The 15,820-nt window shown below is 35.6% G+C and overlaps 1 protein-coding gene across 2 annotated transcripts in view; it reads left to right on the top strand.

The window, feature by feature from the left end:
- The window catches only part of LOC145687932 (uncharacterized), a 39,468-nt gene extending 30,427 nt beyond the window's left edge, over window positions 1–9,041 (top strand). For both annotated transcript variants that reach the window (XM_081761504.1, XM_081761512.1), the window contains exon 6: window positions 7,944–9,041. In XM_081761504.1, the coding sequence (XP_081617630.1) occupies window positions 7,944–8,143 (200 nt within the window). In that variant the 3' untranslated portion in view covers window positions 8,144–9,041. The remainder of the gene's footprint in view (window positions 1–7,943) is intronic.
- The last annotated feature ends 6,779 nt before the right edge of the window (window positions 9,042–15,820 follow it).

Below are 15,820 nucleotides of genomic sequence, written 5' to 3'. Positions count from 1 at the left end.
CTGCCTGCCAAGTGGGAGTGGCTCAAGTAAACGACTGGGTGTTGTGGACTAGTAATAACAACGGCTAATCGCGCGTGTGTTTTGAATTCTGCAAATATTTCGGTAGTTGTTTTTATTTTATGAGTTTCAAGTTGAATTAAAATGATTTCGAATAAAAGGCCAGAAACATACTATGCTCATAGAGAATGGGAATATGATTTCTTCTTTATTATGTCAAAGGCTAAATGTATGTGTTTGCTGTATAACGCTTGTGTTGCTGTGATAAAATTAGGCAACTTGGAAAGACTTTACTCCGCTTTGCATAACACGAAATAGAGCTCCAACTTTCCTTCTAGAAGTGAATTAAAGAAAATGAAAGTGAGTGCTAGTGCGTGCTGTGCTAGTGGCAGACGTTTTGCCACTCCTGATGCATATTTTTTTTGTCTACCATGCTGATTGTTATTTTAAAATGGCGGGAGACAAAGTCAGTGCAGCTGTTGCGTAGCGTATTAATTGTTTTCGTGTAAACCAGAAACTTGAGCCTAATGAAACAGCACAGTTTGGATAAACTCTACGTGTATGAAGTATGCACATTTTAAAGTATATCACGAAGCTGTTCGTAACAAGTAAAAGAGAAGGCTGAAAGGCTACAGTAGTTGCTAAAATTCGACGTGCAGAGAGAATCTATTCGTAAGCGATAGGCGAGTTACTACATTTGGAAATATTGTATATTAGAGTTGGTATCTGCAGGCAGTTCGTGTATTGTGACAGTTATATATTGCGTATATATATATATACGCAATGGATAATAGCATAGTTACCCATTAGGTTACTCATTTTCGTGAAAATCATGTCAACATAAATAATGACGCAATTGCATGAAGGCCGGAAACAACAGATAAATGAAGTAGGGAAATTTGTGACTGACTTCCTGGAAAATATCGAGCAACATGCAAGAAAATATCCCAAACCAAGGAGATTTCACCTGATCAATATACTTTTATTGACAAAATACTTGAGAGAGGAAATATTTGTAAATTTTCGGTCTTACGCTGCGTTAGAGCGAAACGTAAACTGAAACGGCTGCACAGTGCATTATTATTGAGTCAAGGATTTAGCGCTGAAGGTCAAAAGTTCCCTGCGAGTAAAATAGTTAAGAAAATGGTACACATTATTTTCAAATTATTATCACACATGTAAAACCTTCAAAGGTACCAGAGTCTGGACTGTAAGGCTCCAAAACACAGAAAAACTGTTTGAATCAATGTTAGTTCAGTTCATTGTTTGTTTATATGATGGATTAATAAAACGAAATTGAAAGCTATATAATATACAGTACAGAACATAAATACGGTTTATCGAGTTTTAATGTGACAAAAGTGGATTTGAATGCTCCCTTTAAAAACAACGCTTGAGTGCATACCTGTTCTCCCACATAGACCAAGTACAAGAATAAATAAACAATTGAAAAGTAGGAGTTTTAGAACATTAAGTATAGTAACTTCGTGCATTAAAATTTACTCAGCAAGTGTAAATTTAAGTCTCTTAATTCATTTTTGTAGTGTTAACATTTATAACTCGCGTTCTTCATGTAAGGTAAGTGTACTGCCAAGGTCCAATTACTGTATTCAAACCACGCAATCTTCAGTAAAATATAGAAACCGTCTGGGTTATTTTTCTCAACTAAACAAATATCCTAGACGGTTTCTATATTTCACTGAAGATGGCATGGTTTGAATACAGTAATTGGACTCTGACACTACAGTTACCCTACATGAAGAACGCGAATTACAAATGCAAACTTAAATGAACTCAACTAAGCAAATAACTATTGCTAACCTGAATAATGTTCCTTTTTTTTATATATTTTTAGCCGATATTTTTAATATTTTCCACTGGCACTCTTCTTCAAAGCTAAGGCTTAAGACTATCCTCTATGCTGGTCTTCACATATTTATGGTCTAACAAACGGTGGTGTGAAAACTATATACACAAACTCTTTATTTATAATACTTAGTGTACTAACCCTAAATCCCACCTGTTCTGTATTTTTTGTATCTAGTCCTGTCATCTTCTATATTACATATGTCTTCCAACACTGAGTAAGGATTTAAACCTACTAATGGTGCAAGAAGATTACAGGATTAGATACTTAAAAAATAAAGAATACTTATTTATGTGTCTGTCACCTATAACAGAGCTGTTGTTCCTTTTACAATAGGCATTATAATATATAAGAATGAAATTAATATTGCATAATGCATACAAAATGATATATATTAATACTACTAATGATAATAATGTAAACTAAAATACAGAGTAAGGAAATCTCGAAATTGAAAATGAGAAAAAAAAAAAGAAAAACAGTAAAAGAGAGAAACGTAACAATATACAGTATATATACGTAGTTGGTACAATATCAATAGATAACAAAACAAAATTGTGAAAAATTCATTTTCGTACTGATTACTTACCTTTAAATACATTTTTTATTTGAAATACGAATTCGTTACACTTGTATTATCACTATTTAAGATGTTGTATTGTCTTGTAATTCTAACAAGTAGTGAGTTTTGATATAGATATATATATATATATATATATATATATATATATATATATATATATATATATACAGGGTTCATTATGAAAGTAATGAGCATTGCTTTAGAAAAACTTTTTATTGTTCCGATTGTTAAAATCTTTAAAATTCCTCAAAATACGCTCCTTCTGCATCGATACACTTCTGGAGACGTGTTTTCCACGCCTGGAAAACATCTTTAAAGTCCTCGGCTGGAATGGCTTTTAAAAACCTTGTACCATGGGCTTGAATATTCTGCACGGAGTCCCAATGTTTTCCTTTGAGGTGTCTCTTCAAACGGGGAAACAAAGAAGTCACTAGGAGCCAGGTCAGGACTATAGGGGGATGGGGGACCACTGGAGTTCTGCTCCGGGCCAGGAAGTCGACGACGGTGAAGGCGGTGTGACTTGATGCATTGTCGTGGTGGAGTTTCATTGAGTCTTTGATGTCACTTCGAACGCGGGCGACCTTGCGTTTCAGTCTCTTGAGCACCTCTTGATAAAATCCTGCGTTGACAGGTTGTCCTGGTGGCACAAACTCGAAATGGATGATTCCTCGAACGTCGAAGAAGACACATGAGCATGGTTTTGATTCGGAATTTTCTCATGCGCGCCTTTTTGGGGCGGGGGGAGGATGAGGTGTGCCACTCCGGGGGTTCATTATATATACAAGGTTCATTATGAAAGTAATGAGCATGATGCTACCCTGACTCAACAAGCCACATCAGCGCGCGCTCCCGGCGCGGAAAAAGTAGTGGGTGGTCTGTCCTTCCAAACGCGTCCGGAGTCAGTCTGCTGCGAGCAGTGACAGCGTGTGGATGTCGATCCGCGTGAAGCACGTTTTTACAAGTTGTAACACGGCGCAATGGAGGGTTCGGTCGAACAACGCTACGCCATAAAATTTTGCGTCAAGTTGGGTAAGAATACTACGGAAACTTACCAGATGCTAAAAGAGGCCTACAAGCAGGAGTGTTTGTCAAGATCCCAGGTCGGAAAATGGCACAAGTCGTTCAAGGAGGGTCGGGAGGAAGTCGCCGACGAGCCCCATTCTGGACGCCCAACAACGGCCAGGACCGACGACAATGTTAACCGTGTGCGTGAAATGTTGCGCTTAAAGCGGCGTGTGAGCATTCAACAGATCGCGGACACCCTAAACGTGTCAACATTTGCGGTACATGGGATAGTGACCGAGGACCTGCAAATGCGAAAGCTCTGTGCGAAGCTTGTGCCGAAGGTGTTGACGAACGAACAAAAAGAACTTCGAGTTTTGCGCTGCAAGGAGTTGTTAGCATTGTGTGAAAGTGATCCGGACTTTTTAGACTCGGTCGTAACTGGAGACGAATCCTGGATGTTCGAATACGATCCAGAATCCAAAAGGCAGAGTGCGGAGGGGCACACCTCATCCTCCCCCCGCCCCAAAAAGGCGCGCATGAGAAAATCCCGAATCAAAACCATGCTCATTGTCTTCTTCGACGTTCGAGGAATCATCCATTTCGAGTTTGTGCCACCAGGACAACCTGTCAACGCAGGATTTTATCAAGAGGTGCTCAAGAGACTGAAACGCAGGGTCGCCCGCGTTCGAAGTGACATCAAAGACTCAATGAAACTCCACCACGACAATGCACCAAGTCACACCGCCTTCACCGTCGTCGACTTTCTGGCCCGGAGCAGAACCCCAGTGGTCTCCCATCCCCCTATAGTCCTGACCTGGCTCCTAGTGACTTCTTTGTTTCCCCGTTTGAAGAGACACCTCAAAGGAAAACATTGGGACTCCGTGCAGAATATTCAAGCCAATGGTACAAGGTTTTTAAAAGCCATTCCAGCCGAGGACTTCAAAGATGCTTTCCAGGCGTGGAAAACATGTCTCCAGAAGTGTATCGATGTAGAAGGAGCGTATTTTGAGGAATTTTAAAGATTTGTAACAATCGAAACAATAAAACAGTTTTTCTAAAGCAATGCTCATTACCTTCATAATGAACCCTGTGTATATTACAATAGAATGTTCCTTTATAGAAACAAGTGGTCTGCAGTTTTTCTTCTAGCACGTAAAGTGCTACACGTAAATTCTTGTAATAGTCATATGTATGAAATATTTTCTTTATATGAAAATTTGTTATATTTCTTGTAGTATAGATATCGCAGAAACTTATCCTGTATTCTCTGTTTTCTTAATGTAACATTTGTAATACGGATTCTGCAGTATCGAGATACATTCTAGCTTGCTTCTAATAAAACACTTAAATAATGTTATTAAAGACGAGTTATTTTCAAGTTCTTCAGAATTCTGCAATACAAGTCAAGAGTTTTGTATGCTTCATTAACACATTTTTTGTTATGTTGATGATAAATAAGTATATTAGTTGTTCTCTTAATTAACCTCTCATTAATTTTATATTCAGAGTTAAGTATATTGCTAGAGTATGTAATTGCAAAACACTTGATTAACATTAAAGATAAGTTTGTTATTCAGCGACCATTCATAACATTCATTTAAATCATTCTGCAACTCTAAACATTCTGTAGAATTAGTTATTTACTTGTATAGTTTAAGATTATTAGCAAATAAAAGACATTTTGAAATTTTTATGACACATAGAAGATCATTTATAAGTAACAGAAAAAATAATGGTCCCAAATTTGAACCTTGTGGTATGCCAGATTTCACTTTCAATGTAAATGATTTTGCCTGTCTATGTGTAACAAACTGTTTACACCCATTTATGTAAGATCAGCCGTAACAAGCGATAGAATAAACCAAAATTAGACAACTTCTGAAGTACGAGTATATGATCTATTTTATCGAAGGCTTTTGAAAAATCCATATAAATAACGTATACAGAATGACCGCCATTAAAAGAATCAAATAGGTATTGAGTAACGGCGATTAGTTTTTATCCGTACTCCTGTTAGGATAAAATCCATACTGATAAATAGAAATAAATTACTTCACTTGTGTAAATATTCGTTTGTATATAATTTGTTCAAATATTTTTCATGGTGTAGACATAAGAGATATCGGTCGATAGTTTTAACTTCACTGGGATTTCCAGATTTGAATATGAGTGTAATTTTACTTATGTTCCAAATGTCTGGATACATTTGAAAGATTGTATATACAGAGGCAAAGTAAATCAGCACATCCTTTAAATATATAAGTCGGAATTTCCTCATAACCTGTAGATTCATTTGATTTTTATTTTATTTTATTTTATTTTTTTTAATTGAATCCTTATACTCATTTTCAGTCACTGTACTAATATCTAAGCAATACGACACTTCATTACGTATTTGTTCAGGTATTTCATAACAAGTTGGACTTGAGCAATATACATGTCTTGAAATCTTGTCCAAAGCTATCAGCAGTTTCCTTATTTCATTGTAAATTTTTCCCTTCATGTGTCATTTCAGTTATTATTCTGTTGTTTCTTTTCTTATTATTAATAAAGTTCCAGAAAAGCTTTGGGTTTCTTTGAATATTCTCTTTTACGTTATGTATATATGATTTGTATGACTAGTTAATTAGTCTTTCCAGGTTCTTACGTAGTTCAACAAATTGAACATAATTATGATTTCCTTCTTTTTCTGTAAAATTGTTTCTCCTTTAAGAGGCTTATTATTTCAGAAATAAACCAACATGGCCGTTTATTATGTAGTTTCCTGTTAGAGATATTTTCATCAATTACCTTATTTTATACAACACAAAAATAATTTAGGGCATTATTTGAATTTTCATAATCATGTAATTGTTTCCAGTGTTCATTCTGTATGTCCTTATATGAATTATAGAAATCAGCTTTACAGTAATTGTAGACAGTAATAGTGCCACACTTAACATGTAATATTTTCATAGCAATAGGGAACTCAAACAATAAAAGGGATGATGTCAATCTTCTTGTCTTGTCGTATCCTCTATCGAGGAGTTTAGGTTTAAGGCACAGATTTTTTTCCATCCTAGTTTGCCTATGTAACTAATGAATTATCACTTCAATAAATATTGAAGTTGTGTGAACTTGTTATTATTAATTGTAATGTTCTTTCATTATTGTTTATTATATTATTTACTGACTAAATTAAATAATGCTAAAACGTTTGCAAGAGCTTTACGTATATGATTACTTTCCATTAAATCATAATTATAATCTGATGTTGATGATATATTGAAATCCCCTATAATTATTATGAGTCTGAAACTGAAGTAGATCTTCGAAACTTTTTTTTTTTTTTTTTTAATTAATTTGCAACTTTGGTGGAAAGTAAACAGTAATTATAATATATGAGCGCATTCCTATTATTACCTTGACACAAACGATATGTACATGCTTTATATTCATCTCGATTTCTTGTACTTGATATTTATTAGAAACTGTTATTAGTGAACCACCACCCATGCTTTCAAACCTTTCTTATCTAAATACATTCAATAAACTCATTATCGTATACATAATTATTTATCAGATGCGTCAATCATGTTAACTTCAGTGTTTATATCAAATGCACGGCAGACTTTTTTTTATGATGGATATAACGTCCTCATTCGGCAGCTCAGGAATTCCACAAGCTCTAGGGTATTTCGCCTATTGTACTGGTCCAGATCATCTAATTGTACTTGAAATTACCTATCTATTTAGGTGAGATTTAAGGTTAGTACACTATTATAATATATAAAGAGTTTATTCATATTACTGTTTGTGAAAACATAAATATGTGAAGCCCAATATAGAGGATAGTCTTAAACTATATAAAGTACCCGTGGAAATATCGGCTAAAATAAATAAAAAAGGAACATTATTCAGGTTGTAGGTTGTTATATTATTATGATGTGTTCCATACCATCAATAACCAATTAAAAATAACTAACCTTACAGTATCAAATGCATGTTGCTATACAATTTATTATATACTGGAAATTTAGTACATAAATTTCAATACGAGGTGGTTACATCTGTAACCCGAGGTTTCAAACTATAGATTTACTTCTAACTTTTATGAAGAAAATCTACCATAACTTACTCCTAAAATAAAATTAGTATAATACAAAATTATTATAAAATTATCTCGAAATAAAATATTCAGTGTAGACAAAATACTAAAGATGTATTAGTTGTCTTGTATTTGCTACCATGAGACCCACTCTGCTTGGCGCACCCATAATTTTACATTAGCCTAGTGTGCATCTACGTGTACTATGCATTACGCACGTGAGAGTTTATGTAAATAGACCCGCAAACTTGCGTTATTCTCAGAAATAAGTATATCTTTCAGACGTAGTTAGTACTATTTATTTTTAAGGTACTGAATAAATTAGAAAAAGAAATTAAAGTTTTTATAAGAGTGAAAAATTCAAAATACATGTAATTTATGTAAATCTTTCTCTTTGTTCCTAGGCCAAGTAGTGAATGTTCTGCATGAAGATGCGGCACCCAGCATTCCAGGATATCAACGTGTTGTTACGGAGCACATAACGATACCGGCTGCATATCAATCAGGAATTACGCTAATTGTAATGAGGGAATCTCCTGCTTATGAAGAGCTTTTGCTGGCACCAGAATTGCCTTTGGTCCAGAAGGAGGCATCATTATCTTAAGTTTCTGTTTAGTTCAGTTTGGTAGCTAAACTATTTTTGTTAGGATGCATACTCTTATTCCAACCACCCTGAGGTTCTTCATTATCATGTTAAGTTCCTCCATGACATCATTCAAGCCCCATGCTTTTTTTGCTAATTAATATCAAGAATGAATGAATTGTGGTATTATTTCGACGGAAAAAAATATTAAAAAATAATAGTTTTTACAATCGTAAAAAAATAATAGTGTGTAAGCGGGGTGTTTAAAAAAATACTGTATAGTGATGAATCGAATGGTCACTCCCAATGTGCCATGTATATTTTTAAACAAAACATGATCCCGTTTTGAGTACCTAGTTGTGAAATATGTACAATATTTTTTATAAGCTGTTAACGATATGGTATATAAAGATTGTAGTTCTATATAAAATATATTGTCTTAAAAATGATTAAACAGAGGAATAAAGAAGTAACTTAAGTCATGCGATTCAAACACTGCTATACCAAAGACAAGTCGTTGCTATTTTGATCGAAATTGATCAAAGTTCTTTTTTTCTTCATTTTTTTTCAAAGATTGTGTTATTTGTTTTGCCTGTTTTTCGTGAGCTTTATTCAGTTATGAAAACTATTTTTGTTTTAAATATTATAAAGCGAATGTTGTAAAGAATGTTCATATGTGAGTAAGGAGGAAAGGTGCAGAGAATGGAAAATCACTGTATCAGAAATATCAACAGAAAGCAATGTTACATAAGAAGTAGAACGCGTCTTTCTTTAGTTTAAGTATTTACTTTCTTATGTGAATGTTATTACCTCAATACTTTTGTTTTGGCAATTCAAACTGTATTGGGAGGATCAGTGTTCAAGAAACATCAATTCATACAATTCTGTAAATAAAGAAATAACAAGGGCAGAAACTTTATATAGTAGACTTATTTTTAAATCCTTTCATGCAAGGAGAAATCAATATAATACTGTAATTCTTATATCTTGTGTCTAAAAACCTGACATTTTTGTTGGATTCAAACTGCGGATCAATCAAGGTTGTTGGAATTTTCCGCAGTTCACACATACCCACTAGTTTTTTTTTTTTTTTTTTTTTGAGGGGGGGGACTCACCTTTAAAAAGAAAAACAACCTCCTCACCTCCCTCAGCCCAAGAAAAACACCTCGAAAATAACCTAGATGTGATTATAAATCTTCAATTGTATTGCTTAGTACACATCTGATTTCGAGATTCGGCTTAAATACATATTTTAAGCTGACTCTTGAAACCAGATGTATAAAGAAACCAATACATATTTATCACGAGGTCTTCAGAATTGAATACCTATGTTTGGAAAGTATTCATAACGAATTTTCTTCGTGCTCGACCAAATTCAGTGTAACGGTGTTCAACTGTAATCTGGAACAAGAAGCAATGCGACGATTACATCCCCTTTGTTTCTGTAGTACATACTCGCAAATAGTAAGAAATCTTTCTCCATGTATCAGTTAATTACAAATCGATTAAAGATATACCTCTGTTTTCTCAGCACTGCACTTGGATGTTGACGTTGAGATACTATCCCAGTATTTGTATGGCGTTTCTTGAGGGAAACTAAAGAGACATTCAGTTAGGACAGCTGGTCTAGGGATTTGAATCCTGAATGTAATAGGGGATTTTATTTTTATACTAGCTAAAATGTCCGTTCTTCTCACGGGCAGAATAATTCCATGGAAGGTATTGACACCTTTTCTTCCCTTAGAATACGCATTTCAATGAAAGAGTAGTGATAAAGTCTGTAAGAAAATTTATTTTTGCCATACATGTTTGAATTAGCTATCCACTTGGGGTACACTCTTTAATCAAAGTGACATGATAAGAATCCAGCTTGAGAAACGGCATCGAAAATGTCACTATCTCGAGAACCCCGAAATGTATGAGTCGTTTTCCATGTGTTCCCCTTACTACAGCCACCGTTGCTGATAGGTAACGAACTTGGAATTCGGCATCGGTAGTCACTATTTATTTCAGCGACCTTGAAAACTGTGGGTTCAAAACTGATGTCGGTCGTTTTCAATTATTTTCACATGTCATTTGACTGCATTCCTTACGGGTGCGAATGATATCTTACACGTCATTAGGAGTGTCACTATTCATCTCAGTTACCTCGAAAACTGGATTCGACACGAATATCAGTCTTATTCGAGTATTTTTACATGTAATCTTCCTTTCACTTCCAGAGGTGGCGTCCGCCACAATATTTTTTTCGAGATTTAAGTCATGTGTATCAAGTTTGACTGAAATTGTCCAGGCGTTCCAGAGTTGTACTGGAACATGCATATATATAATATACTATCTACCAAAAAGTCTCTGGTCAATCCACTAGGACATCACCGTAAGGAGCACGACGCCAGTAATTTGTTTCGATGCAGAAGGCATTATCAGTGATCGTGCGTCGTGCGAGGAGTCAGTTTGACTGAGAATGGCGCACAGACAAGAACTTAGTGAGTTCGATAGAAGAGCCATCATCGGCTGTCATGTTGTGGGTTTGTCGAATCATGCCATTAGTGCCCAATTACGCTACCCGAAATTAATGGTGAGCGATGTAATCCTGAAATGGAAACGTCACGATGTCTCCAGCATTTCCGCTCAAAAAATTGACGGACAGCAACCGGAGAGTGCTGAAACGAGTGATATCCAGCAATAGCCGTCAAACTGCATCTGCCATCCAGCATGAGTTCCACACTACATCGGGCACATCAGTTTCACTAAACACTGTCACGACAGAACTGTATGCATTTGGTTTCCATGGTAGAGCAGCTGCCCAGAAGTCACATATCACTTCAACGAATAAAGCCAGGGGGTTGGCATGGTGTAAGGCTAATCGAAATTAGACCCTAGACCAATGGAAACATGTGTTATGAAGTGATGAATCACGGTACACGTGTTTCATGTCAGATGGTTGGGTGTGGCGACAACCCGGGGAACGCTTCTTAGCAGACTGCATTGTGCCAACAGTGAAATTTGGTGGAGGTGGTGTAATGGTGTGAGGTGCATTTTGTTGGTTCGGCCTAGGCCTGCTTGTTGTGCCTGGTAACATGACGAGAGCAAATTATCTGGACATTTTGAACAATTCAGTGCTTCCCACATTGTGAAAGTTCTTTGGTATGGACCCGTGTTACTTCAGGATGATAATACCTCTTGCCATAAAGCAGACAATATTATGTCGTGGTATGACGAGAACAATGTGCAACGACTCCAGTGGCCTGCTCAATCGCCTGACTTAACCCTGGAACATCTGTGGGATGAATTGGAGGAGCGGCGTTTAACGGTCCAGACCAACTCGTCTAAATTCATCTCCTGCACTTGGAACCGCCTTGCAGGAGGAATGGGCTGCCATCCCACCTGATACCTATCAGCAACTGGTGGAAAGCCTTCCTCGGAGGATATATGCTGTGATCCAGGCCAAAGGAGGTCCTACCCGATATTAGGTACGTCATGATTTGCTTCATTCCAAAAGTTGTGGGGCGACCGGTGACTTTTTGGTAGGTAGGTCGTGTGTATATATATATATATATATATATATATATATATATATATATATATATATATATGAGATTATATAGAATTGCTCACCTCTTTGTTAGTCTACAAAATCATCTATTTTCTTTCTAGAAATGGATATACAAGCGATGATGATTGGTGCAAAGTATGTCCCACTAAACGCAGATGGGTTTTCACGAATTCCCTTTGTACGACAATGGAATTCTATAACTTCGTACAATAGAACGTAAATTGCGTGTATATGAGGAATACAACATTTAAATGTACGTTCAAAATTTAAATGTAATGTATTTAACTTCGGATTTTCACAATCCTGAGATCAATACATTGAAACTTTCGGTAACGGACAGATTTTTTGTTTCGGAAATATATATATGAGAGAGAGAGAGAGAGATACAAACTGTTCCATAATTCGTGTAATTTTCTACAGCACTGGGAGAAGTTGTTGTTTTAAATTTGGCACCCTTATTGACAAATATCTGAATTTTTCGAATTTCTAAAGGAAATAAGAGAAAATTGCTGTTTAGCGCACCTTTTGGGGATGTAAACACAAAAGTTCATTTTCCTTATGGGAGATTCAATGTTAAATTTTGGGAGCACTTTTCCCCAATAATTATTCCTAAAGATTTTGGGGTAAATGTGTTGTATTTGTTACAAAATGCAAAAACACTCATTCACAAAGCAAGTAAAACCGTTTCAAACATTATTTTGGACAGGTAACCCTTTTGGGGGGCAAGGGGCGTAAAAAGGTAGTGGGTGATGTGTTACCAAAATCCGAATTTTTTTTTTTCGGAATGTCACCAAGTGTCAGGTTAATCACGAATGTCACAGAAGTAATGCTCCTTACATGTAAAAGTGACTGATAATGGGGCTACAGCCCCTTTTAAAAATAAAAAAGTCACTATAAATATCCTTAGTAGAGACATACGAGAAGAAGGTACTTTTGTTAATTAGTGTGAAATTGGCGTCATTGTAGCAAAAGAGTATGCATTTTTCAAGTCTGTACTGTTATTTTAGTAACGCACCACCTTAGGGGGGCACAGGGCGCGAAGCATTATATGGTGGATCTTTATAAAAATTCAAACTTTTCTTCCAGAAATACCAGTGAGCGTCAGATTTTACACAAATGACACAGAATTAATATTTCAATGCTTCTTGCATGTGTCAATGACTTATAGCTATAGCCCCCTTTCAAAAATTAAAAAAATCACCATAAATATCCTTATTAGGGACATGGGAGAACATATTTTTTGTCAATCAATTTGAAATTTGGCGTCGTAGCAAAAAGGTATGCGTTTTTCACATCTGGAATGTTATTTTGGTAACCACTGCCTTAGGGGGGACAGGGGGCGAAGCATTAGATGATGGATCTTTATAAAAATTCCAAATTTTGTTTTGGAAATGCCAGTGAGTGTTAGATTATTCACAAATGTCACAGAATTAATATTCCAATGCTCCTTGCACAGTCAGTGACATATGAGGCTATAGCCCCCATTTAAAAAAAAAAAATCACCATAAATATCCTTAGTATTGACATACAAGAAGAATGCATTTTTTCTCAATGTGAAACTTGGCGTCGGGTTAGCAGAAAGTTATGCGTTTATCAAATCTGGAATATTATTTTGGTAATGTACCGTCTTAGGGGGCATAGGGAGTGAAGCATAATTTGGTGGATCTTTATAAATAATTCAAATTTATTTTGGAAAATCTAGTGTGTGTCAGATTGATCGCAAATAATACAAAATTAGTATTCCGATACTCCTTGCATGTGCCACTGACTGAAATTGAGCTACAGACCCCCTCCAAAAATCACATTAAAAATTCACGATAAATATCCTTAGCAGGGACATACGGAAGAAGCTATAATTTGGCAATAATGTGAAATTTGGCGTTATAACAGGAAAAATCTGGAATATTATTTTGGTAACAGGAGGCGCAGGGCATGGAGGGTAATTTGGTACCTTTGGAGGTCATAGGGGAGGACTGATAGAAATTCCAAATTTTATTTTGGGAGTGCTCATGAGCAGAGTTGGCGTGGGTCAATGAAAACGACCCACCACCCACCATGACCCACTCTGATCCATGACCCACCATGAACCACTCTCATCCACTGTGACCTACACTGACTCACCAAAATCCATCGTCATCAACTCTGACACATAATCCACGTCCTCTTCTCTACTGACTTTAGAGTTTACACTTGTAATAAAACAAGACTGTGAAATTGTCACTAATCGGAGTTTTAATTTCTGCGGTCAATCGCTCAAGCACAACTCTGTTACAGTAACGGTGGATCTGACCTTTACGATATAAAATGGTAAAGTGTTACGTCACTGAGGAAATTGAAGCACTTCGAGGTGGGGGGAAATTAGTGTGTGAATAAAATATACTTGTACTAAGAGAGTATTCTTGCAAGTATTAATTTCTCAACGCATTCCAAAAGAAACTTCTATTCGCAGGAAAATACCCTTGTACAATATGGAAACGGTTATGATTTCTCAGTTCACAGTAATTTTTCTCCAAAAGACTTAAAAAATCAGTTTTTCATAGCATATAAAGGTGCTCGGGACCCTCTGTGAGAGCATCTCCATAAAGTATGCTCATAATTGTAATTTGTGTAATCACTAAAACACTACGTTAAATTCAAGTTACAAATATGCATAATTGCAATTATTATGAATATTTATTCAATGTAGTTTACCTTCTAGTTTATAAAAAGGAAAGAAGAGACTTATTAAAAATTAGGTACAAAGTTGAATAATACCAATAAATCATTAGTAATACAAGTATACATTTTCCATAACTCGTTTGCCACCTTAAAACAAATCTGAAATCGGGTTTATTTCCTATTGACCTCCAGGATTTTTTCGTAGTAAATCATCCGCAGTGGAATGATGTCCATCCTTCAGCCAAGAAATAACTATCTCGTCTACTTTGAGCTTGTCTGCGGTAGGCCATTAACATTGATGAACAACAAGTTAGACAATGTTTGAGCACTTAATCTGTTTCTAATATCAGTCATCTGTACATTTATAAGGGGAAATCCCCGTTCGCACTCTGTCGTGGAAATTGATAATACTTCTACCCGATTTCTGCAACTTCTCATCGACAATCTACTTGTTAGACTTAAGTCTGATAACGATTTTTCTCGGTCAGTTTTAAAATTCTTAGCAAGAAGTATCACCTCTCTATCACCATACAGCATCTTTTCCATATCGAACATGTCAGTTGGCAATGTCGACTCATGAAGAACAGAAACTTCATCTACCACATCTTCGATAGGAAATCTTGTGCATAAATTACCAATTAAAACCTGATAAACTGATGATTTCTTATTTGTTTGTAAATTTAATTTTTGTAATTACACATGAAGGTTTGATGTCATTACCAAGTTTCCTTCCTCCTAGAAGGCAAAAGGGAACAAGGTTCCAGGGAAATGTTCAGATGTGCCTGGGAATTTCCCCCCTTTTCCCCTTCAATTACCACACTGCTGTTTGCCATGGGCCAAATTACTATGAATTTTAATTAAATTATCATAGTATAATTATTTCCTTGATGAATTATCGATAATTTTCAGTGGAAAAAAGGATAAAATTTGAAAGTCCCAAATCAAGGTAAGTAGACCAACGTAAAGGGGAAAAAAAAAGAGTAAAATTTTCCATATAATTATACGCACAATCCAAACTTAAAATTTCCGTGTAATTAAGCTTACAGTACAAATTTTATGTATATTTTTCTCACAACTTTATGGGTTGATTGCCCTGTGCTGTAAGCACTCCATATAATAAACATAAGCTTCAGCAATTATTATAGTAGAAAGCAATGGATATATGAAGCGAAGCACTGTATTTTTTTGTTTCTGAATTTTTTTCTTAACTAATATCGATCGTTTTTGTTCATTTTTACAAACCAACTCTCTACCAATTTTCCATATATAGAAAGTGCACCCCCCCCCCATAAAGGAGAATTTAAAAAAATGCTAGGACACTTTTTTTTCAATAAAGAGTTAATACACTGAATTTCAGCTCCGTAAGTCTAACGACTTGCGAGATACTAATTATTTTTAGCAAAAATTCGGACCCTCACTACCTCCTTAGGATATGTATTATAATGAAAGCAATATATATCCCAGTTTGGATTAAGGCCTAACCA

This window comes from Thermobia domestica, chromosome 1 (genome assembly GCF_964235325.1).
Source record: "Thermobia domestica chromosome 1, izTheDome1.hap1.1, whole genome shotgun sequence".
NCBI classification, from domain to species: domain Eukaryota; kingdom Metazoa; phylum Arthropoda; class Insecta; order Zygentoma; family Lepismatidae; genus Thermobia; species Thermobia domestica.
This window is presented reverse-complemented; position numbering and strand designations above follow the sequence as displayed.